At 33.6% G+C, this 22944-nt stretch overlaps 3 protein-coding genes across 4 annotated transcripts in view; 1 reads left to right on the top strand and 2 right to left on the bottom strand.

Moving 5' to 3' along the window:
* The first annotated feature begins 1395 nt into the window (after nucleotides 1-1395).
* On the top strand, nucleotides 1396-2474 carry LOC110105970. Its single transcript, XM_020835671.2, has 3 exons — nucleotides 1396-1552; nucleotides 2014-2076; nucleotides 2203-2474. Exons 1-3 carry the CDS (start codon nucleotides 1466-1468, stop codon nucleotides 2356-2358), a joined length of 306 nt encoding a protein of 101 aa, XP_020691330.1. The 5' UTR covers nucleotides 1396-1465; the 3' UTR covers nucleotides 2359-2474.
* A 1708-nt stretch (nucleotides 2475-4182) lies between these two features.
* On the bottom strand, nucleotides 4183-14280 carry LOC110106024 (zinc finger CCHC domain-containing protein 10). 2 transcript variants are annotated; one of them, XM_020835747.2, is made up of 2 exons: nucleotides 14088-14280; nucleotides 4183-5445 (listed from the first exon to the last, which is right to left on the bottom strand). In XM_020835747.2, exon 2 carries the CDS (start codon nucleotides 5405-5407, stop codon nucleotides 4619-4621), a length of 789 nt encoding a protein of 262 aa, XP_020691406.1. In that variant the 5' UTR covers nucleotides 5408-5445; nucleotides 14088-14280; the 3' UTR covers nucleotides 4183-4618. The 2 variants fall into 2 exon arrangements, with proteins under 2 accessions (XP_020691406.1, XP_020691405.1); XM_020835746.2 differs by having other exon boundaries at nucleotides 4183-5448; nucleotides 14088-14279.
* Nucleotides 14281-18053: 3773 nt separating this feature from the next.
* Nucleotides 18054-22944, bottom strand: part of LOC110105976 (ABC transporter G family member 42) — an 11292-nt gene continuing 6401 nt past the window's right edge. Inside the window, exons 11-22 of the mRNA XM_020835678.2 lie at nucleotides 22747-22856; nucleotides 21940-22102; nucleotides 21690-21845; nucleotides 21407-21573; nucleotides 20940-21272; nucleotides 20492-20782; nucleotides 20236-20319; nucleotides 19950-20083; nucleotides 19568-19795; nucleotides 19196-19367; nucleotides 18682-18936; nucleotides 18054-18576 (exon numbers count right to left, since the gene is read on the bottom strand). Coding sequence (XP_020691337.2) covers nucleotides 18307-18576; nucleotides 18682-18936; nucleotides 19196-19367; nucleotides 19568-19795; nucleotides 19950-20083; nucleotides 20236-20319; nucleotides 20492-20782; nucleotides 20940-21272; nucleotides 21407-21573; nucleotides 21690-21845; nucleotides 21940-22102; nucleotides 22747-22856 — 2363 coding nt within the window. The 3' untranslated portion in view covers nucleotides 18054-18306. The remainder of the gene's footprint in view (nucleotides 18577-18681; nucleotides 18937-19195; nucleotides 19368-19567; nucleotides 19796-19949; nucleotides 20084-20235; nucleotides 20320-20491; nucleotides 20783-20939; nucleotides 21273-21406; nucleotides 21574-21689; nucleotides 21846-21939; nucleotides 22103-22746; nucleotides 22857-22944) is intronic.

Raw genomic sequence — 22944 nt, 5'->3', positions numbered from 1 at the left:
TGTGAGAGACTAGTTATGATATGGGCCATATGGGCCGTCCTATGTAAACAGCTGTTATGCTTTTAATTTCAGCGGTCAAAGATCGGCCTATTCTACAATATAAAAGCCCGTCATAGAAAGCCCGAACATTGTAGAGACTAATATTTGTTTTGAGGAAATTAAAATAATTTTTAGTTTTATTGAAGCTTACTTAAGGTTGGAGTATCTTCGTTGGCAGAGAGCCGCCTTAGATGATTTGATCATATAAAACACCGACATTCCCATGACTTAGTTAGGAGATTAGATGAATTAGAGTTGGCATATGTTAAAAATGTTAGAGGTAGATCTAAAAAGATATGGTTAGAAAAAATTAGAAAAAACTTTTTTTTATTAGATGTAAATGAGAATCTAACTCTTAACATGACACAATGGAGAAAAATGATTCATATAGTCAATCACGTGGTAGGATAAAGACTTGATGCTGCTGTTGGAGATTACTTAATCATCAACTTCTTCGACCATTTTTTATGCAATGTTTTCTTTTTTAATGCCATTTTTGTGTTGCTTCTATTTCATTGTTGTAGTTTGCTTGCTACATTTTCGTCCTCCTTGTGTCATAAATAGGGGTGTCATTTCAAATCATGAGTCGAGTTCAGGTCGGATCCAGAACTAAGCCTAAACTATTCGGGTCAACCGGAATCCAACACGCTTCAGGTACGAGTTAACCTGACACAACCCGAATGACCCGGGGTCGACCAAAAATTACTAGTTTTTTTGGTAAAAAATGGGTCAATCTCCGATTTTCAAGTAAAAAATGGGCCAATCTCAGGTTTATGGGTCAAAATGGGTTTTCTGGTTAAAAACAAGTCAATTTCAAATTTCTAGGTCAACTCGAGCCCAACCCAGTTTTTTAAACGGGTCAATTTGTTGAACCCGAATTAGACCCATTTTGGGTTCGGGTTGACCCTAACCTGAAATTTTCGGGCGAGTTCAAATCGGGTTTTTGGTCATGTCAAATATTAACACCCATAGTCATAAAATTTAAAGTTATTAGATTTATTTTAAGAAGAATAGAATACATAACCAAGTATTCAATCTTGATCAAAATATTAATAATTATTTAAAATGTAAGAACTATAATAATAGCATTTAGATTCCAACCATTGTCTAGATAGATATGTATGTGGTTAAGTTAATGGGAAAAATTTGGCGGCCAAAACGTTAGACAACTCATAGCCAAACAGATGTCAGCTTCTACTTCGTCAAAATCATAATTTAGAAGAAATGGTCACGAGCCAAATTGCCAAAGCCCAACTTGCAGCAATAGTCGGTTAAAGTAAGGCTCTGGTCATGAGCTTCAAATGAAAGATTGAAAGACTCCACAGTCCTTTTCTATTATTTTCTCTTTTATATCTTCAAATGAGAGAGAGAGAGAGAGTCAGCGATCAGAAGGCTATAAATAAGTCTGCAACAATTAATCAAAGAAATGAGGAAGGAAGAAATGGAAAGCTTAGGCTGCTCCATTGAAATGGAGCCAAGAACTCTGAGTGGAGGAAAAATCAGCAATGCCAGGGTAAATTATTGATATTTATTTAATCTAAAAGTAGCAGAACAACTAACGTTTTATTTTTATTTGAGATAATTTCTTACAATTTTACTTTTTTAGATCTCAATCACGATTTTTATTGGTGGCATCCCATTCCCAATTTCCTAAGACCATCTCTATGCAGTTCGCAATTCGCTGCATTCGAACTCCAAATCTCACGCCATGAACAGCGCGATGCTAATATTGGCGTTGGATTGTTCACCTACGCCAAAAAATTGTGTTGCCGAATTTGCCGAAGACGAGCGCAAAAGAGGAGAGAGATTGTTACCTTCCCAGAAAGCGCGAGAAAGAAATGAAGTTCGAATGTAGATGAATTGCGGCATTTTGAAATTTTACTGCATTTTAGAGTGGAAAATGAGTTTTTCGGTTGGAGATGCCCTAAGAACTTAAAAAATTATGTTATTGTGCTCACTAATGACTCTTTGCAGGAGGAAGCAGTTGAAATATTCTTAAATAGGGATCCTGAAGAAGCTTCTCTTATTTTTAGCAAGGTAAGTTCGTTTTTAATCTACCATTTACATAATTTACAGTGAGGTCAGTTCATGCAAAGCTTCTACTCCTGATTCTGTTAAGTTGAAAGGGCAGTGCAAAAGCTTGAATTTTGGCTTATTTTTCAGGGAAAGAAGGATGGCAATACTGCCGGAGAGAGGAAAAAAGAGCGATTTCCTGAAGTTTCTATCAAGCGATGGAGAAATGCTTCAGTGAATTCTACCAAATCTAAGGGATTGGACTATATGAGGAATGCAAGAGAGCCTTTATCTTCTCCATTCTGAGTTACTTTGTAATTTTATCAGAATTTGATGTATAATCTACACTGAAGAGATTCAATTATGTGGGCATCATTTCTTATACTAATCGACTTCCAATCTAAAACTTTATAATTTGTCAATTCATTTTTTTAGAGGGTTGCAAAAATATATTTATTTAACTATATGTTATAATATACTATAGCAAGTAGTAGTATAATCTAACAATATAATACAATATTATAATATAATAGCATAGTTTAATGTAATGTTATATAATTTCATTGCATAATGGAATATTCAAGACAATCGAGATAATATTTAATGTCTTAATATTACATGAAAATCCCATAGACACAAATAAATAAGTTGATAATATCTTAGGCTCCATTTGGTAGCAAGAGTTTTGGTGAAAAATGGTGGTTCTAAAACTGTCTTTTATCAGAACAATTATTGCGTCCTCTGACCGGACGTAGAGCTACGTTCGGCCGCCAATAACATGTCGCCACATGCTCTTACTCTTTACCGTGCGGCCCGACAACTTAACCCGGAGCGAAACCCGGAAATGCTATGTTCGCGATTTTCTCGGTATTTGCTAGGTATTGCTTTGCAAAAAATGAGAAATACCGCTCTGTGAAGACCAATACCATGCAAATACCAAGTTGTACCGATTTTTTTTACAACTCGGTACAACTCAGTACAACTCAGTATTTGCTCGGTATTGCTAGGGATTTGCTCAGCACTCGGTACAACTCGGTATTTGCTCGGTATTGCTCGGTATTGGTTATTGCCGAGCAAAATCGACCAATACCAAGCAATACCGAGCAATCTTGGATCCGTTCCAGGTCGGGTTGTCGGGGCGCACGGTAAATAATGAGAACGCGTGGCACAATTCTACTGGCGGCCGAACGTAGAGTTGCGTACGTTCACCGGACGAAATAAAAAGTTCCTTTTATCAGAAGAGAAGCAAAAAATAAAAAGCTTCACAAATCGATATGATAATGAAGGCTTAAAAAATATAATTTTGTAAAAGGTATGCATCCAAACAGCAACCGACATCTTTTTTCACATTTCAGAAAAAAATGACACTAATTACACACAACCAAACCAAGCCTAAGAGGAGTGAGGTTTTTTATTTTAAGGATTTGGCAAAGAGAAACTTGACAAGATCTGGCATAACTGTAGTGATTTCACTAGCATAAATCATAATTTATACAAATAATTATTATATGTACATTCAAAATCAAATAATTAAATCATAAAAAAATTATTACACAAATCTAATTAAGGCATATTCTAAATAACCAACTGAATTAGTTATAAGTATCAAGAAAAATTAAAATAAGTTAATCAACCATAGAAGATTTAAGTTTCATTTGAGACAATTTTCTAACTGTTTTATAAAATAACTTTTTAGTACAAAAGTTTCTTGAATTAAAATTTTTTTTACTAAAAAAGTTATTCCAACTGAAGCCTTAATATCAATTCTACAAGTACTAAATGCACACTAAGTGAAGCAGAGAATATGCTAAATGTGAAAGCAATTGAGAGTTATGCACAAGTAAATGAGTCTATTGGAACATTGGTGGTGACAATAGAACAATTTCCTACTAATGATACAAAACTAAAAAGATAGTATCAAATACCCTGACAATATTTTTTAATAATCCTACAAAACTTGGAGGAAAAATATTGCCAAATGGATGAAGTTTCAAAGGATTTATCATTGATTTCCTTCTGCTACTTCATAAAACCATTTAAAATAATTTATCATAAATGCTTTGAGTTCTTATAAATCCATTAGTATTTTTGTCTTCAATGTTATGAGGAATTTATAGACTCAAATATCCCTTAAAATAATATTGAAATGCATTAAAAATATTCCCAAAACTACCCCTTAAATGGCTAGGCAACACGACCTCAAAATTAGCCAAAACTAAGACTTCATTTGGGACGGCTTTCTTCTTGCTTCTTACGGTTTTCGTTGGGGACAGCTTTCTTACTGCTTCTTTGTACTACAAAGTTGCTTTAAGCAGTAATAAACCGTCTCAAACGAAGCCTAAATCAGGTTTAAGTTTGAAGTTGCAAACAAGGAATGTCGTAGTGTATGAAAAACCTAACAAATTTGGCAACATTACGTGTTTGAATAAGACAGAAAAGCATACCTTAACGTATGACCAAGCCAGGAAACAAATGCTCAACAACAGTATTTAAACCAAACTGAATCAAAATCACGACTCTAGTCCTTGGATAAGATAATATGTGGAAATTCTTTTCTGAGTTTCAGCTAATACCTCTTACTATGCCTTCTGGTCTTCCTCCGACTGCCCCTGTCATCAGAATCGCTGTCAGAAGCTGATGCAGAATCAGACGAATCAGAAGATGAGCTATTTCTTCGATGCCTCCTCTTCTTTTGCTTCCGTTTCCTCCTCCGTCTCCTTCTTTCCTCATCCGAATCTGACGAAGTGTAGCTTGAACTGCTCTCAGCAGATGAAGAATATGACCCTGTGACAGAAGACTCACCATCAGTGTCAAAAACAGATGCCTCACTGTGATCCTCATCTGAATCAGAAGGAGAACGATGCTTCCTTTTGCTCTTTGTACCACTTGGTTCACCCTTATCTTTCTTCTGGCTTCTCTTATCCTTCTCTTCCTTGGTAATCTCAGGACCATCCAATTCATAAGAAACTGTAAGTTTCATCTTTAACTTTGGGTTCTTAAGCTGTTGGGTTCTTGAAGGGCGAGACATGTAAACACGCTCATTCTTGCATTCATAAGTCCAATGACCAAACTGGAAGCATTTCTGGCACTGAGCAGAAGCGCCCCCTAAAGAAGAAACAGAAGACTTTACATCCTTTCTTTCACCCAATCTCACGGCTTTCTCAGTGCTCATTAGATACATTTGCCGCTTGGCTTCTTTCCTCTCCTGCCAACGGCTAGGCCCTTCTTCCTTCTGTCCATAGGCATTCACATTTCGTGCCTGAGCAGCAGCAGCACGCTCAGCCTGGGCTCGGCTCATGCCCTTGGCAGCGAAAAGTGCCGCTGCAGCTTGTGTTTTGTCTTCCTTGTTCGACATATCCAAACACTATATTATGATGAGGTGTTACACACCTGCTGCTGCAAGAAAGAGGCAACTTTGAATTCACGGGTTCAACATAGTTAATGATGGAGAATTAATGAAACAAAGGCAAGGAAAGAAAAAAGTATCAAAATTAGGAAAGATTTCTATAATCACACCAACTTTGAATTCACAGCTTCAACGTAGTATCCTTCACACTCTTATCTATAATCACAACAACATTTCTAGTACATTACCTGAATATCATGATTTAAATTTTAAATTATCAATCTCCATAGTCTTCTCTCCAACCCATTTAATTTCTTGAATGTATAGAATATTATCTTCCTTGATCATACTATCAATTAATTCAATTAATTTGTTTGTAAGAGAACCTACATTCTAAGTTCCTATCCTAAACTCTCTCTTTTAGATAAATTGAAATTGGTTTCATTACACTTCTAATTTTTGAATGAATCATCTAAAAAAGTGAACCGATAAAACTTTGAGTCTCATGAATAACACTAGGCCTTGACCAACTATGATACACCAGGGGGAGCCCACCTTGTGGAACCAAGGAAATTATTATTCATTATGTGAGGAGAAATCAAGGAGAAGCTGTTTAATTATGTAGAAAGATTTTCTAAATCATGTTTAATTGTTTAGGAGGGTTTCCTAAATTATTTTTAATTGCTATTTAGAAATGTTTTCTAAATCATGTTTAATTGTTTAGAAATATTTTCTAAATTATGTTTAATAGTTTAGGAAGGTTTTTTAAATTATATTTAAATTATTTAGGAAGGTTTTATTTATGTTATTGTGTTCTAGGGTTTTAGGATCATGCTATTGATGAGTTTTGAGAGTGTTTAATGTAGTTCTTTTCTTTAAGGGCTTCCTAGTGGTGTCTAGATTGATTGTGAGAGCCGATCTATCTCTCGAATTGTAGATCATTTGTATCTTGTTTTCTCTTATTGAAGTTTTAATAAAAAATCAGCCATCATTTTGGTTTTACTATAGTTTTATATTATTATTTGTTGTTTTTTCTTCTAAGGCGTATCAAATTAGTACCAGAGCAATTTCTTGGGGCCGATGGCCGAGAAAAGAGTTGATGAGTGGGAAGAAAGGTTGGAGGGGGAAGTAGGGCAACAGCAAACGGATATGAGATCGTTGAATGAGCATCTTTTAGCGATTGAAGGAAAGTTTGGAAATCTCGAAGAGATGATGAAAAAGATGTTAAAGAATAAAGCTAAGAAAGCTCCGTCAAAAATAAGGGGAAATCACGAAAATAATATGTAGAGATAAGATCAGAGAGTTGCACCAAGCAAGATTGATGGGGATGAAATGATAAAAACTATTTATCCTGCTGTAGAGAAAGATTCAACTGAAGTATTCTTGGATGTTGATGGTAAAACTGCATTAGCGGAACTTGATTCACCTGCAAATCTTTCAAAAGAAAATAAAAAAGGCATTGAAGACGGTAAGCATCAAGACTTCATAAGCCAAGATAATGAAGAGACTTCAAAGAAAACTAAAAATTATGTACCAACAGATTCATTTTATTCTTCAAGTTCACATAAAGTCGTAGTGCATAAGCTCAGTGCAGAAAAAAAGAAAGTTGTCCATTGTGTTAATGGGTTTAAGACTTTAAGGTCAATGCATTTTCTTCTAAAATGATGGAACATTCTTCCATCGCTGGAGATTTTGATAATTCATACCTCAAAATCAAGTCAGTAACAGTTATGCTTACATGAGTTTTGAGAGATTCTTCATAAAAGAAAAATGGAAAGAAAAATATTTGTATTGTTTCACATAAACAAATTGTTGATAGAATTTTAAGAAGCAAACATGCTACAGCTGTTTCACGTGGATCCAACAGAGAAATGCATTCTAAGATTACAACTACCAGCCCATTTTCTTTTGCAACTAGAAAACTATTCTTCAGCAGCAGTTCCCTTTGTTTCACCTTGAGGACAAGGCGGCTCTTCGGGAGGGGAGAATTGATATGTCATGGGGAGCTCATCTTGTAGGACCCAGAGAAGCTATTATTCATTATGTGAGGAGGAGAAATTAAGAAGAAGCTGTTTAATTATTTAGGAAGGATTCCTAAATCATGTTTAATTGTTTAGGAATGCTTCCTAAATTATGTTTAATTTGTTTGGGAATATTTACTAAATTATATTTAATTTATTTAGGAATGTTTCCTAATTATTTTTAATTGTTTAGGAAAGTTCCCTAAATTATATTAATTTGTTTAGGAAGTTTTTCTAAATCATGCTTAATTGTTTAGGAATGTTTCCTAAATTATGTTTAATTATTTAGGAATGTTTTCTAAATTATATTTAAATTATTTAGAAAGATTATATTTATATTATTGTGTTCTAGGGCTACTTAAAGGGGAGTTGTCTAGGGTTTTGGGGTAATGCTATGGATGAGTTTTGTGGGCTAGCGGCATCTAGGTTGATTGGGAGGCCGATCTACCTCTCGAATTGTAGATCATTTATATCTTGTTTTCTCTTATTGAAGTTTTAATAAAAAATCAGCCACCGTTTTGATTTTACTGCAGTTTTTATATTGTTGGTTGCTATTTTTACTTCCACATCATATCAAACTATTAGTTACTTTAACTTTACAAAAACCAATAGATAGTCCATAAATTGACACAACAAATCCCACGAATATCACAAATGATGGACTATTTGTTGAAAGGATTTTGCAAGCCTCTACTTGCAACATTTTGTAAATTCATCAACAACTTTTCAACTTGAAATTCTTCAAATACTCTCCTTAAATGCATTGAATGATCCTCTCTAATTATAATATAAGTTAGAACATAATCAAAGTACACAACCAACCATTTTTGAATGAAATGCAAAACAACCTGATTCACTAAAATAGTTGATAAATTAATTAATCCAAAAGATATCCCTAACCATTCAAACAAAACAACATATAATTTTAAAAGCAATTTTTTATCCATCTCTCTATTATATTATTACTCTATGATAAGCATTCAATTTAATTTTTGAAATACAATCATCATATTCACCATATCATCTAATTTAAGTATAGGATATTCATATTTGATAGTGATTTTATTAATTTCCCTATTATCCACAAATATCTTTGAACTAGCCTTTTTCTTAAGCGTAATGCAGGAATAATGCAAGGATTCATCCTTTATAATAAATTTTTTATAAGCAAATTTACCTATCTTTTAAGCTCAACATATTCACCTAGATGAAATTTATGATTTAGCAAATTAATTTAACTTATAAGTTTCAATTCGCTTCCTAAGCAAATTTACATTCTAATTCATTTGATTTTAATTTTGGAGTAATTTAGAGTTCACTTGGGCGGCGTGCAGCTATTTGTAAAATTAGTGTGAGAAAAATTAAGTTTTTTAAAGTTGTACGCATTACAAACATTATCCTTTAGAAAAATCAGATAGTAGAGTTTTTGCAGCTACCACACTCTATTAGGGTTGGTCGTGAAAAGCTTCGTCCCCTGAAAATTTCTAAGAAACAAGAAGAAAGACGTAATTGAACTGTGGCAATGATCTAAAGAGTAAAGTTATGACAAAGCTATCTCATACAAATCCGTTAGCTAATTAATTTTGAAAAATATGAAGATTATATCCCTTTAGTAACATGTTAATTGACCATGTATCAAGTCCCACTTCTAGTTAGCATACGTTGATAAAACTGGTCTCTGATACCGAATCTGATGCAAGATGTATTAAGGTCTAGAGTTGCACAATGCATATCTAGGATGAGAAGCACAAAATCATACATATAAGTTCATAATCACATTCTGCGAATTGTTAATTTAATCAAGAATTCATCTAACTAAAAAACACACAAAATTCTCACCTCAATATAGCAATGAGATTCGAGATAAAAAGAAAACCACAAAAGAATATAATCCAAAAGAAGCAAATTTTAGCAAAATTCTAATCATACAAACAAACCAATTGCCACAGCTATATAAGAAGATAAAAATGAAATAATTTACCAAATTAAAAAATCTAAGCCTCACTTCGATAAAAAGAGATAGCTTCTCCTAGAAGTCCTAGATGAAGGCAAAAAACACTTGCACTATACTTGAAGAATTTGCAACCAAGCAGCCCAAATTTGATAATGGAAATTTGAATTAAGCAAAAATTAAAAACTATGTGCCTCAACAACAATATTAATTATCATCAAGTCCCTAAAATCAACAACCATGATATAAACAAATGATATCTAAAAGCAGTTGAAAATCCACATCCATCTTTCACCAAAAATTTGCATAGGATATGGAAACCGATAACAGCAATATGAAGCAACATAGGATCATATATTACCAAAAGTAGATGATTATATAAGAGATTGAATCAATGATCCTGTAGAACGCTAGCTATACAATCTGCAAATAGTGATTAAATGCCATTTACACCAACTACCAATAATAATTCTAGTGATGTTGACGGACCTGAACTTCAGTAACAACAAATTAGAGAACCACAATGAACTGACAAACCAAAGAACTAGCAACAAACTAATAAACTAAAGAACAAATATTAAACCTACAATGAAGAAATAGTGACTTAAACGAGACTCAAGCCAAAATCAAAACAAAGAATCATTGGAAAGACACAAAGAACGAAACAAAATAACCTATTACCTATAGGAAATCATCATAGGCATGGTTTTCAATGAACTTAACAGAAAAAAACTTTGACAACGAACACTAAAGTAAAAAAATAGTTCTATAAACATCAAAGTAATCATCTCAATGTTCAAAATTAGTCTTTCTAACAAAGAATGAACATTGAGATTTTTATCAGTAGGTAAATGTTCAATTGTCAAGATTATAACAATAAGGTTAAGGATTGTTCTCACATTACCAAAGAGTAACTAGCTATGAGAACCCAACAGGTTATTCGTTGTGGCACCATGCCATCTAAAGGACCTACCTCTTGAACCAGAAGATGTTCAATACAGTAACAATGGCAACAGGATTAGCAACCATCTCAAACTCAACAACTGGTGCAAGCTAATACGCACATAGCCAACAAAATACTCATAATACAGTTGATGTTTGTGCATTAAGCTTTCACAATGAGAATTAGAAGCGTTTGTATTGCTTTCTACTTCTATGCTTAAGATGATAGCAACATAAAATTGTGATTATCTTTATCCTATATGAGTTTGATATAATCATATAATACTTGGCGTGGACTACTGATCTTTGCACCATGCTTCCATAGACTACCATGAGGAACTTATAAGATTTTGGATACCTAGGAAACCTAAATTTAAATTCCAAGTTGAGATTGGCACAAATATCGTACTCATCTCAGCAGTCCATGGAAAATAAAAAAGCTTCTTGCAAATGAATGTGATAGAGAAGAGAAGTGGGCTCTTAAGTAGAAGGAAGGGAGAGATATATGTTTTATGGTGTCTAGAGGTTGTAATAAAGCCACTGGAGGTGGCTTTGGATGAAAAGGACTTTGAGAAGGCAGGCTTCCAATGGTGGCTGAGAGTTGAAGTAGGGTTGGACTAGTTGAAGTTTTAGTTGAGAGTGTGAAGCCTATGAGAATGCTTTATGAGGCCTAAAATGGAGTGAGGGATAAAAAATGATGAGTTAAGAGTGTGAAAGGATGGTGAAAATAAGAAATAGGAATGCTACGTGATTTTGAAGCATGTAGAAATGGTGTAAAGGTAAGATAATAGATTATGGTGTGTCAAGGAAGCTTACAAAGAAATAAAATTCTTTGCACGGGATGAAGGAATTGAAAATGAGAAATCCATAATACAAGATAACATGTAAATGTAAGAAAACAATAAACGAAAGTGAAAACATAATTATATATAAATAGATAAGCCTGACATCACCAAAGGAAAGGGGGAGAGGAGAGCCACCAAGCCAAAGCCAAAAGAAGACAACTCTTCAAATTGATTTCAATTCATCATAGTATGGTATTACATGTCCTATACATATATATAGCATTTCAATAAATTGGAACATAAGGAAATCAAAAGACATAACATGAAGGGTCAGTCAAGGGGAAGTAACTTGAGGCTCAGTCAAGCGGAAGTAACTTGAGGCCAAGTTCTTTATGTACATGCATCTGCCATAAAACTTGAAAAGACACTTCATAACTTTCAATGCATGCATCAAGACATTATTTTGATATCTTCTTGATGAAGGAGGGCCAACCTTGACTTAAAGAGGTGATGTGGCATTAATGAGGTGGAAGCCTTCACTTTGATTTGCTCACTTAGGTGACTAGAAATAGCTAATTTGCATGACAATCGTTTTGCTTAATTCACCACTACTACATCTTTAAAATTCATAAAAAAATAAAATAACATGATGAAAATAACATAAAATACAATCTATATAATTATATTAAGTTTTGCTTTAATCAAGCAGTTGACAAATAGGAGGAAGCCATCTATTTAAACATGCCATTTCCTTTCAATTTTCATTATCTTTCATAATTTAGCAAAGTATAGTCCTAAATAAAAAACTTGAAGTCATTTGATGGCCAATATCACAAGATGATGTATAATTATTTCGAGAAGTTTTACCAAGGTTATCACCAAATTGTGAAATTGAATTTGACATAGATTTGTGACCTAGAATAGCTCTTACTTCCAATATGCCACATCTTAAGACTATTAAAGAACACCAAGAGTTAAAGGTTCAATTACAAGATTTTTTAGATAAAAGTTTCATTCCATTAAGTGCATGACCTTGACGAGCTTTTGTACTTTTTTGAAAGGAACAAAGATGGAAGTATAAGTTTGTACATAGATTACAAGATTTAAAAGATAAAAGTTTTATTCGGTAAAGTGTGTCACTTAGAGGAGCTTTTGTGATTTTTTTTATTTGTAAGTTAAACAAAGATGGTAATATAAAGTTGCAAATAGATTATAGAGAGCCTAAGAAAGTTATCATAAAGAATAAATAACCTTAGCCCCTGATTGATGACATTCTCTTTCATTTTTAAGGTGCATCAATATTCTCAAAGAAAGATTACTAGAATGGATATTATCAATTATCAATTAAGGAAATAAAGGCTAGTCCTTGCAAATTAATAATTGATAGAACAACATTTTTTTGGGCTTTTCATTTAAAAATTTCCAATGATTTATGTAATGAAATAAGAAACTTATAACGCCATCCATCATTGAATGTAGAGGTAGAAGTGGGTGTCAGGATATAACATATGAAAGTTAATAAGAGCACAACAACAACAACACCAAGCCTTTATCCCACTACGTGGGGTCGGCTACATGAATCCTTTTTCTCCATTGTGTCATATTAAAGGTCAAATTCTCGTTTAAATCTAATAAAGAAAGGTCATTCATAATATTTTCTAACCAAGTATTTTTAGGTCTGCCTCTACCTTTCTTAACATAAGTCAAATCTAATATCTCTACTCTCCTAATCGGGTCATTGGAAGGCCGCCGTTTTATGTGACTAAACCATCTAAGGCGACTCTCTCTAATATTATCTTCTACTGGAGCTACTCCAACCTTTTCACATATATGCTCATTTTGTATCCTATCTCTAAGGGTAAAGCCACTCATCCACCTGAGCATCCTCATCTCTGCCACACTTAACTTAGTATTATGCTTCTCTTTAATGGCCAACATTCAGCACCATAAAGCATTGTAGGCCTCACTACCATCTTATAGAATTTTCCCTCAAACTTGAGGGGTACTTTTCTATCACACAACAAGCCCGATGCATTCCTCCACTTCAACCATCCAGCTTGAATTCTGCTGACAATATCCCCATCTATTTCACCATCATTCTGAACAATAGATCCAAGATATCTAAAATGTTAGAATGATTAATTTTCATATGATTTTGACAATTGCATGAGAGTTCCAACAAAAATTTGGCCATAACTCGTGCAAACTGATGAATATTAGAAAACTCTCAAGTTCGAACTGAAATTCACAGGTTTAACCAAAACTCATGAAGCCCTTAAGAAAAGAAAAAAGGACCAATTTTTTATAGGTCCCAGCAAAAATTGTGCCGAAACTTAAAACCATGATCAAGACCCTTGTAAGGTTGTGATCACATCTACCCTACACCTTCTAAACATAATAGTCCCTCAAATCATGAAAAGCAATCGATCTCTGATATAATCTTTAGCTACAGAGCCATAGTTGTATACAAATGAACCTACAAAACTAATTACAAGCTTAATAGTTGAATGAGCTAATAACCTTTAGTTGGATAATTAGTTTAACTTGTGTTAGCATGATTAAATTAATTGCATGATTAGTGAAGTGCAATAATTAAGATTAGTAATCAACTATTATTGAATACGAATTGATTATCATAAAAAATATATAAAAGGCATATCTAGCAGATGAGGCTCCAATCAATTATGAGTTTACGGAAGGGTTGATGTACCAAACCTCCAATCATTTGAAAATAGTTGCTCAATATAATCGTGTAGAAATAGCTAATCTTGTAGATCATCTAAACTTATAAACCTAAGAGGACGTCTGGTAGCAGTATTTACGCATGATTAAAGGAAGATTTGAGGTAAATCCAGTCCAAACGCAAAAAGTGGACATCTTAAAAATCTCACGGCAAATTAAATCCTCTTTTTGCCGTAAATTCCCCTGTAGTTCGGCGGATTTACGGGATTTGGCCGAAGAAACGCGCGAAAGGGGAGAAGGATGGTTACCTTCGACCCAGCAGGAAGAACGTTGCGATCCAACAGGGGGGGAACGTCGTCGACGGAGGTGAAGGAGCTTTTAGCGACTCGTTCAGAAATCAGAACTCTACTTCACACGCGAAGTCGAACAGCAACGAACGAAGAAATGGAGAAGAGGAAAAGCAAACCCTCGACAGGCCTAAGGCTACCAGAAGAGAAGCTATACAGTTGAAATAGCCCATGGCACAGAAGATTACCGGGCTAGAAATAGATTGCTTAAACGACTAATTATAATTAATAATTAAAATCTATTAAAAATACTTAAATAATTGATAATGTAAGTGATAATTAAATAATTAGCTATTTCAAAAATTAATTAAATAATTCTTAGCGCGGTTATTAATCAAATATTTATTGAAATAATACTTAAATAAGAAATTAGATCATTAATAGTATACCAATAATTCAATTATTTGATAATTAAGTTATTTTTTAATTGTATTATTTATAATTGTAACTTATTGATGATAATTAAAATTAATAAGTAATATTTAGAACATATATTAAATTTAAAAAGCATTAAATTTGAGTTTTTTCTTAAATACTGTATTGCATTACCAAACAATTTCATAGAATTTAGTATCGTTTTTGTCAATCAATTTTTAGGATTTGATAAACTTAGAATTTAGTAATATCATATTTATAGAATTTACTAAATCCTTTTTATTGCTACCAACTGCTATCACCGGCAATCAACCACCATAATTATTAGGCTTAACATTGCATTCATTTTACTTTTAAGTTAAATAAAAAAATGTAATTGCCTGCATCTACTTTATACTCTTCCAAACAACTTTAAAATATTTCAAATATTCCCCTTAATATAATGATTCTCATTGTGATTTTATATATGTTGATGAAGTGAAGTTACGCTTCTCATTATGATGTAAAATAGTTATTGGATTATACTATATTGTAGTTTATACAGTCGAATCATGTTCAAACTTTGCATGAATCTCATTAAAATCATGCAATAACCAATCTTCAAATCAAAATATATCGTTCAAATATGATTCAAACAATAATCAAATATGAATCGAGATTTTTCTCCTATGATCTTCGTCTTGATTGAAGCTTGATCAAATCTTATTCAAATTATATTTGAATCAATTTGGGCCACTAAGGTCTTAAAAAAGTACTTCAGTAGAAAAGAAAGGATATTATAGGTGTAACAGGACTTTTGGATGCTTCTCATGAAATTAAATATCAAGCATATTTATCTGATTTCAAGTATTGTGAGACACAAAGTCATCTTTCCTTTTTTTCATTTACATATTAAACATCTAAATTTTACTATTTACTTGCGTAATACTTAAAATTTTAAATAACAAAAAAATATTATAACAACTCAAAATTCTTAAATGGATTTATTTGAAAATTTTGAATTGCAGCGCTGCAGCGTTAGATTTTAAGTGCATCGATTATGGGGGTGCAAAGCCAAGGCTTTGGAATTCAACACGGCGGTGCTAATGTTTTTTGTTGTACAATAACTTTAGAATGAGCATATAGCACTGGGTTCGAGCGTCATGGCACTAGGCACTGAAAAGATTTTTTTTAATATAAATTTTCTCCACTCAGCCATTTCTTTCGTTTGGCTTGCCGGGAAATGAAGGGAAGAATGAGAAGAAGCAAAGGTGAGAGAGGAGAGAGGAACGAGCATTTGGTCGCTCATTGCTTCTACAAAAATTATTTTGATCATTGTAAGTGAATTCTATCTTATCTATGTTTTCAAAGATATTGATTTTGGGGTTTATTATTTTGTCTAAATTAATCTTTATTACATTTTATCGCGATTTAGTGAACTTCCATTGCATAATTTTGTGCGTATTGTAGTACTAATTATTATGATCATTTTGACGGGATGGTTTTATATTTTCACTAGTTGAAATATTATTTATTTTATTTTATATGATTTGAGTATGAATAAAATATATAATGATTTTTGGCACTTAGATACAATTATGTTGTTAATGCAAGTATTGTGAATAAATACGGACATGCGAATGAGTAATAGTTGTTCGTTATTACTTTTAGAAAATTATGTGAGTAAAAATAAGAAAGGCTGATTTATTATTGAGGTTGATTGGATATTGTTTTATATCTATATAAGTATGATATGCCAACGAGTTTTCTTTTAAATATAATGGTTTGTAATGATATTCTCGACTGATTTACCTGATTTAATGATTGGAAGTTATAAGGAGAAAATATTGTGCTGACGAGCAAGAGTGATGACTCTGATTATTGAAAGTCTTCTGAATACTGACTACACATACTAAAAAAAACATGACATAAACCAAAGTTCCTTTCTTGTTTAATATGACTGTTTGGATTATGTATATAAGAACCTTATTTATTGTTGTTGATTCATTGTTATTGATTTACTGTTACTGAGCATGTGATTAGAATATTGATTTGAGACTGACATAGACCAACTGAATATCATGTGCACGTTTATATGATTTCTTGATAGTCTTGCATTGCCATATATTTCTAAAAGTTTTCATATATGCTTCCGCTTTACTAATTCATAAGAATTACTTAGTGTCTGGATAATACTACTATGACGTTTGGTTTAAGATGATGATTTACTATCTTGCCGTTTCGACATTTGTGTTGTACAGTCTCACAAGCTTTATAGTTATTGCACATGTATTATTATTTCTGCACTTGCTTAGACTCGTGTTCATATTGTTTGTTATCATTATGAACTAAATGATTTCATGCATATTATTTCTTTTCCGTGCTTTGGGTTCAGTAGTAGTGATTTAGTAACCTACTAGGCTTTATAAGCTCAATAGATAAGATTTAGTGATTTCAGGTCAAGGAAGATGTTCGAGAGTATGAGGCTAATCAGATACAAGATTCTTCAAGTTTCACTGTTGTTTTGTCTTTTAGTTGTTCTTTTGAGCTTAGAAGTAGACATATAATATATTGTATGTATATGATTTTTGGGTAATAAACTTAGATTATATTGGTATTTTAATAAGCATATTTATTTCAAATAGTATTTTATTATTGAAATAAATTAGATAACTCTGATTGTTATTATTAAAAGATAAAAATATATTCAAATTAGATTCTCGGGCATGCAAGATACTATCTTACCATTAATTTCTATCAAAGGCTTCTCCTTTGCTTGCCTTTAGTGCTTTCGATGCTCTTTCCAATGAGATCCCTTTGTGATGCTCTCACATCTTCTTTAACATCAAACTTCACATGACTTTTATCTTGTTGTCAATGAGATGTCATCATATTTTTTACAACTCTTCTTCATCATTATCGATAGACCTTCACACATCATCATTCGCCATAAACAATCAACCTTTACGATTTATTGACTGTGTAACCAGCAACCTCCACAACTATTCTTTGTTGCCTAGAGTTTCGGAATTTGACGAGCAATGATGCTAACAATATGACTTTGGGCGATTAAGTCATTAATAAGATTACACATTTTAGATATATTGAGTCTATTGTTTAGAGTGATGGTGAAATAGATGGAGATATTATTAGTAGAATTTAAGTTGGATAGTTGAAGTGGAGGAATGCATTAGACTTGTTGTGTGATAGAAAAGTCCCTCTCAAATTTAAGAATAAATTCTATAAGATGGTGGTGAGACCCGTTATGTTTTATGGTGCAGAATGTTAAACATGATATTAAATGATGTAGAGATGAGGATGCTCAAGTGGATGAGTGGTTTTACTAATAGAGACATGATACGAAACGAGCATAATTTGAAAAGGTTAGAGTAACTCTAGTGGAAGATAAGATTAGAGAGGGTCGCCTTAGATGATTTGGTCACATAAAATATCAGCCTTGTAATCACCTGGTTAGGAGAGTAGATGTATTAGATTTGACTTATATTAAAAAAGGTAGAAGCAGATTTAAAAAGGCGATCAAATAATTAACCCAAATAAGACAACTGAACATTATTTTCCCTTCTGACCATATTTGAAGCAGTAAATTGACCTATATAAAAAAATTTAGAAATTCTACATCAAACCGGATATTGCCCGGATAACAAGATCCGTTAATTTCAACAAAACTCAAGATCTTGGTACTGTCTGCTTCGTTCTAAATCCATATGTACAGCAAATTGAGACAGCCAAAAGAAAAAAAAAGTTGATATGTGGAGATTATACAAAATTCCAACTGGAAATATTATGATCTCTACATCTCTTGCCTTTACCTCTGCTGGAAATTTAATGTCCTGATGCAGAAAGCGAAGGTGAAGGCAAAGAATACACAGAAACCCACCAACACAACAGCCACAACAGGCATGAAGTCTGTGTGATAACCATAGTGTTCTTTAACATAGGTTTTGATTGGTACCAGACCTTGCCCAGGAACTTGGATATTGTGATCTAAATCGCCATATTGGGTTGTTATTAGCCCGTAAACAGTCCATGCCACAGGGCAAATCCAGTAATACCAGATCCACCACTTGGGAATTTTCTGCAAGTCAAAACATCATAAGACAAATGATTGATATTAATATGTTGTTAGCAAGTTTTTTCAAGAACAAATATTATAATTATGGAGTGGGAGTGCGTAGCTTACAGGTTTTGGAATGAAAAAGCCAGAGAAAAGGTTGAAGAGAGAATAAAATGTTGCAGCGAAGATGGCAGCAACTTGATGATTTGGTGAGATCGACACTGTCATCATCCCATAGAAGGTGAAGTAGAGGAAGGAGAAGAACGAAATGAAATAAAACCAAAAAAACTTTGAAGCCGTCCAGTCAAAATTCATCATGGAATACACTATGAGTGTGTAATACGCTGCCTGGATTACAACGTATGGAATTTCTACCACAACCTGCATAAAATTGTGAAGTTATGTTAGATTATGATTTGAAGGTTTTATTTGAGACAGTTTTTTTTGCTGCTTCTTAAAGCAGCTTTTAAGTACAAAAATTTCAATTTTTTACTAAAAAGCTGTTTTAAGAAGCAATAAAAAAGCCGTCCCAAACGAAGCCGAATAATGTCAATCCTATATGTGGATATTAATATGTTTGCATGTTTTTTAAGCTAGAGAACATTTTAAACCAAATATGAATTCACAACATTTCCCTCACCTGAGCAAGAGCGTAAGGCAAGGCAGAGTACATTCCCGCAGCTCTCTCTCGATAGAATACAGTCCTCTCGACTGAAACGACTGGTTGCACAGTTGAGCAATTATTCACCCCAACAAATAAAACTGCTGCATACATTGCTCCAATCACAATACGAAGATCATTTGCATCACCTCTGCACAAAACAAAAAGTTATAAGAATCCAGAGAAGAAAGCGACTTAAGCTTTATTTGGGACAACTTTCTTACTGCTTCTTAAAGCAGCTTTCGAGTACAAAAATTTTAACATTTGTACAAGAAAGCTATTTTAAAAAGCAGTAACCATCACAAACAAAGCCTCAGTGATTGATGAATGTTGGGATATTAACAAATATACTTTCTGTTTCCAACCCTCCAAAAGATACTTCCTAGAAGTAGAGCAGTGAACAAAGTGAAGCAAAATCTGACTAGATTGTAGTCAGGACTCCTCCAGTAGGTCCACCACTGCTTCCAAAGACAGGATTTGAATTGCCCGTATAAAGATTGAGAATATGTCGAGGAGAAATAGAGATCACTTGAACCCGGATCTGGCTTACTGAGATCATTAACCAGTGTTTTATTTCTCCTGTCATAGTTGAATTAAACATAACAATGTGTGAGTTGCCTACAATCAATGCTTAACTCTTGGCAACAAATGCTTATTTGATGGAGAGGACCAGGATTTTCTTTCAAAATTTGGTGTAAGAAGTTTATGTAATTGAAAGTAGGTTTTCACTTACTGGTGCAAAGCTGATGTTTTGTAGTACTCAGCAAAATCCATTCCAAGGCGTGCTTCAGCAGCAATAGAACTTACTTCCAACATCCATGTTGCAGGATTGTATTTGTCCTTGATTTTTGGTACTCCAGAAATTGCCTGGAAGCATGAATTTCTTAACATGTTGGTGGTATTTTTCACAACAATCTTAAAATAAGATTTATATGCTAATTTTGTATAATTATAAACCAACATGCCTCATCATTCAGTATATGAAAATAATTTATGGGTAAATTAATTAATCTGCGCACCTCAAAATATTCAATCATCTTTTGGGAATTTTGGCCCAATGGTCCATAGTATATAACCTGGCCTCCTCGCTTCAACAGTAACAACTGCTCAAAAGAAAAAGAAAATATACTTTCAAATAAAAATTGATAGAAATTTTTATCTAACAAAAGATAAAAGAAGAATTTTCATAAACCGCTAATTTGATTTCTCGATTTCATTTAAACATCTATACTAGAAAATAAAATGAAGAGAAATATTTTATGTTGATTTGTTCACCTCATCAAATGCTTCAAAAATGTCAATACTAGGCTGATGAATCGTACAAACAACTGTTCTTCCTGTATCAACCGTGTTCCTTACAGTTCTCATAACAATAGCCGCAGCTCTTGCATCCAAACCTGAAGTAGGTTCATCCATGAAGATTATGGAAGGATTAGCAACAAGCTCTACAGCTATTGTTAACCTCTTTCGTTGCTCTGTTGACAACCCTGTAACTCCTGGAAGGCCAACAATGGCATCCTTGAGTTTTTCAAGTTCCACCAACTCCATAACTTCATCCACAAATTTCTGAAGAGGGAAAATATCATTAAGATGATCAGATTACAGATTAAACTATCTTACCAGACATGTTCCCTGTGAAAGATGAATGACACTACAAAATCAAATTGATTAAAATATGTCCCTTCAAAGATTACATTAAAATTCTTAAAGCATAGATGCTCACCATCTTTTCTTCGTCGCTTACTTCCTTGGGAAGACGGAGGAAGGCAGAGTATATCAATGACTCTTTCACGGTAACTTGAGGAGAATGGATATCATTTTGTTCACAATAACCAGAAACTCTAGCAAAAGTCTCTTGTAACTTTGGGTAACCAGAGATTCTTATATCGCCTTCAATGTAACCGCCAGTCTTTCTTCCTGCCAAAACATCCATTAGTGTAGTCTTTCCAGCCCCACTTACTCCCATAAGGGCTGTCAAGATTCCAGGGCGAAAAGCTCCAGTCACTCCCCTTAACAACTGGAGTCTATCTTCAGGTACTCCTTGGTCTTTCATTTCCTAGAAGGATAAGTAAATAGAATGACCGTAAACATTTACATTTCTGATTCTTTAACGAAGAAAATAATAAAATTATGTTATTACAATTTAGAAAGAAATAAAAGATTGAGGGTAAAGGAGGAGATGAGGCTCACCGGAGGCATGTCAACATAGTAATTTACTTCATCAAAAGACATTGCTAATGGTGTGAACGGAAGAACCATTCCTCTCTTAGGAGCAACCCCTTTAACCCCATTAACAGATGACCCTCCATTGAGGCCAGTGGATGAGTTACGATTCATATTCATATCCATCATTTCTCCTGAAATAAGTAGAAAAAAGACATCCGAGACTCAAATATTGATTACATTACGCTAAAACATATAAATTCTCGACATTCTCTGAATCATGATAAGAAATGACATAATAACATCATACTTTTATTTGCTTTATCCTTTGTCGATAATTCATGATGCAAATGGTCTTTGTTGGCACCCAACATTCTTTCTTTAGAACTTCCCATAATTTCATCAAAACTATCTTCCATATTTTCTTCTGATTCTTCAGATATTGTAGCTTGTGGCTTTCCAAGAGCTGTCACCGAGCAAAAGTTGAACTTAAATTAGAAAAGCTAAGTTGAACTATACACAATTTAGAAGGTTCACTTAAAAAGCATAGGTCAACTTACGACTAAGATATGATAGTGCAAGAGTGAAAAGCACATTGAACAGGATAGCAAATCCAAAGACTGCTCCAACTCCAATCCAGTACCATTTTTTTTCTGGGAAGACGGAGGCACTTTCTAGAACAGCAATGCCCAGACTTTTAACTGTGCCATCTGTTTCAGTTACCTGTAAGTGTGTTTATCACCCTTATTAGCAAGAGAGTGACCAGTCCTTGATCAAGGGCGAAACCAGGATCAATTTTCAAGGGGGGCAAATTTATAAGTAAAAGTTTAGATATTTTTTTTTTTCAAAAATATCTTTACAATCAAAATTTATTCCGGGGATGCTGCCCCCTTGCGGGGTTCGATCTCACGGGGGTCAAGGGGCAGCGCCCTTGCGGGGGTTTCCGGAGGCAACTCCTTCGGAATAAATTTTGGTTGTAAGGATATTTTTGGATTTTCTTTACTATTTCTCTTTGTATTTGGTTCATCGTTCCCTATTAATAACATCTCTACATAATGTGTTTAATTATGTTGGGACAATTGCCTAAAGACCATAGTATTCTAAAACTTTTAGGGGGGCAATTGCCTAAAGACCCTTGTAATAAAGACTAAAAAATAGATGGATGAGGACAAATTTCATAAAGAATCATATAATCATTTTTTTTTTTGTGGGGGTGGGGGGGGGTATGTGTTTGTGTTGGTTGGTGGGGGGGGGGGGGGCAATTCCGCCTTTGTCCTTGATATTTATAACAAAACATATATCCTAGTTCATCTTATACACAAATAATATCATTTATAGTACCATATGTGAAGGGTAATATCACTTACAATTTTATTCATCCATCTGGGAGCCAGAAATTCATTGACAGCTAAAGCATTATACCCATATGTTAATGGTGAAACCCAATAACCCCATATCCACCAATTTGGTATTACACCTGTAATGCAAAAAAATAGACTACTAAATAGATAAACTAAAGAAGGCAAAAGAAAGAAAAAAATATCATTTTCTGCATGAAACTGGGG

Source organism: Dendrobium catenatum, unplaced genomic scaffold, assembly GCF_001605985.2.
Source record: "Dendrobium catenatum unplaced genomic scaffold, ASM160598v2 fragScaff_scaffold_9, whole genome shotgun sequence".
Taxonomy (NCBI): Eukaryota; Viridiplantae; Streptophyta; class Magnoliopsida; order Asparagales; family Orchidaceae; genus Dendrobium; species Dendrobium catenatum.
The sequence above is the reverse complement of the archived record's forward strand: the minus strand, read 5'-3'. Positions and strand labels throughout refer to the sequence as shown.

What these genes read in the sequence shown, in the direction of transcription:
- LOC110105970 (XM_020835671.2), top strand. Translation starts at nt 1,466, where the DNA reads ATGAGGAAGGAAGAAATGGAAAGCTTAGGCTGCTCCATTGAAATGGAG. An exon ending in GAAAAATCAGCAATGCCAGG is followed by an intron (nt 1,553 to 2,013) that starts GTAAATTATTGA and finishes GACTCTTTGCAG; the next exon opens with GAGGAAGCAGTTGAAATATT. An exon ending in CTTCTCTTATTTTTAGCAAG is followed by an intron (nt 2,077 to 2,202) that starts GTAAGTTCGTTT and finishes CTTATTTTTCAG; the next exon opens with GGAAAGAAGGATGGCAATAC.
- LOC110106024 (XM_020835747.2), bottom strand. Translation starts at nt 5,407, where the DNA reads ATGTCGAACAAGGAAGACAAAACACAAGCTGCAGCGGCACTTTTCGCT.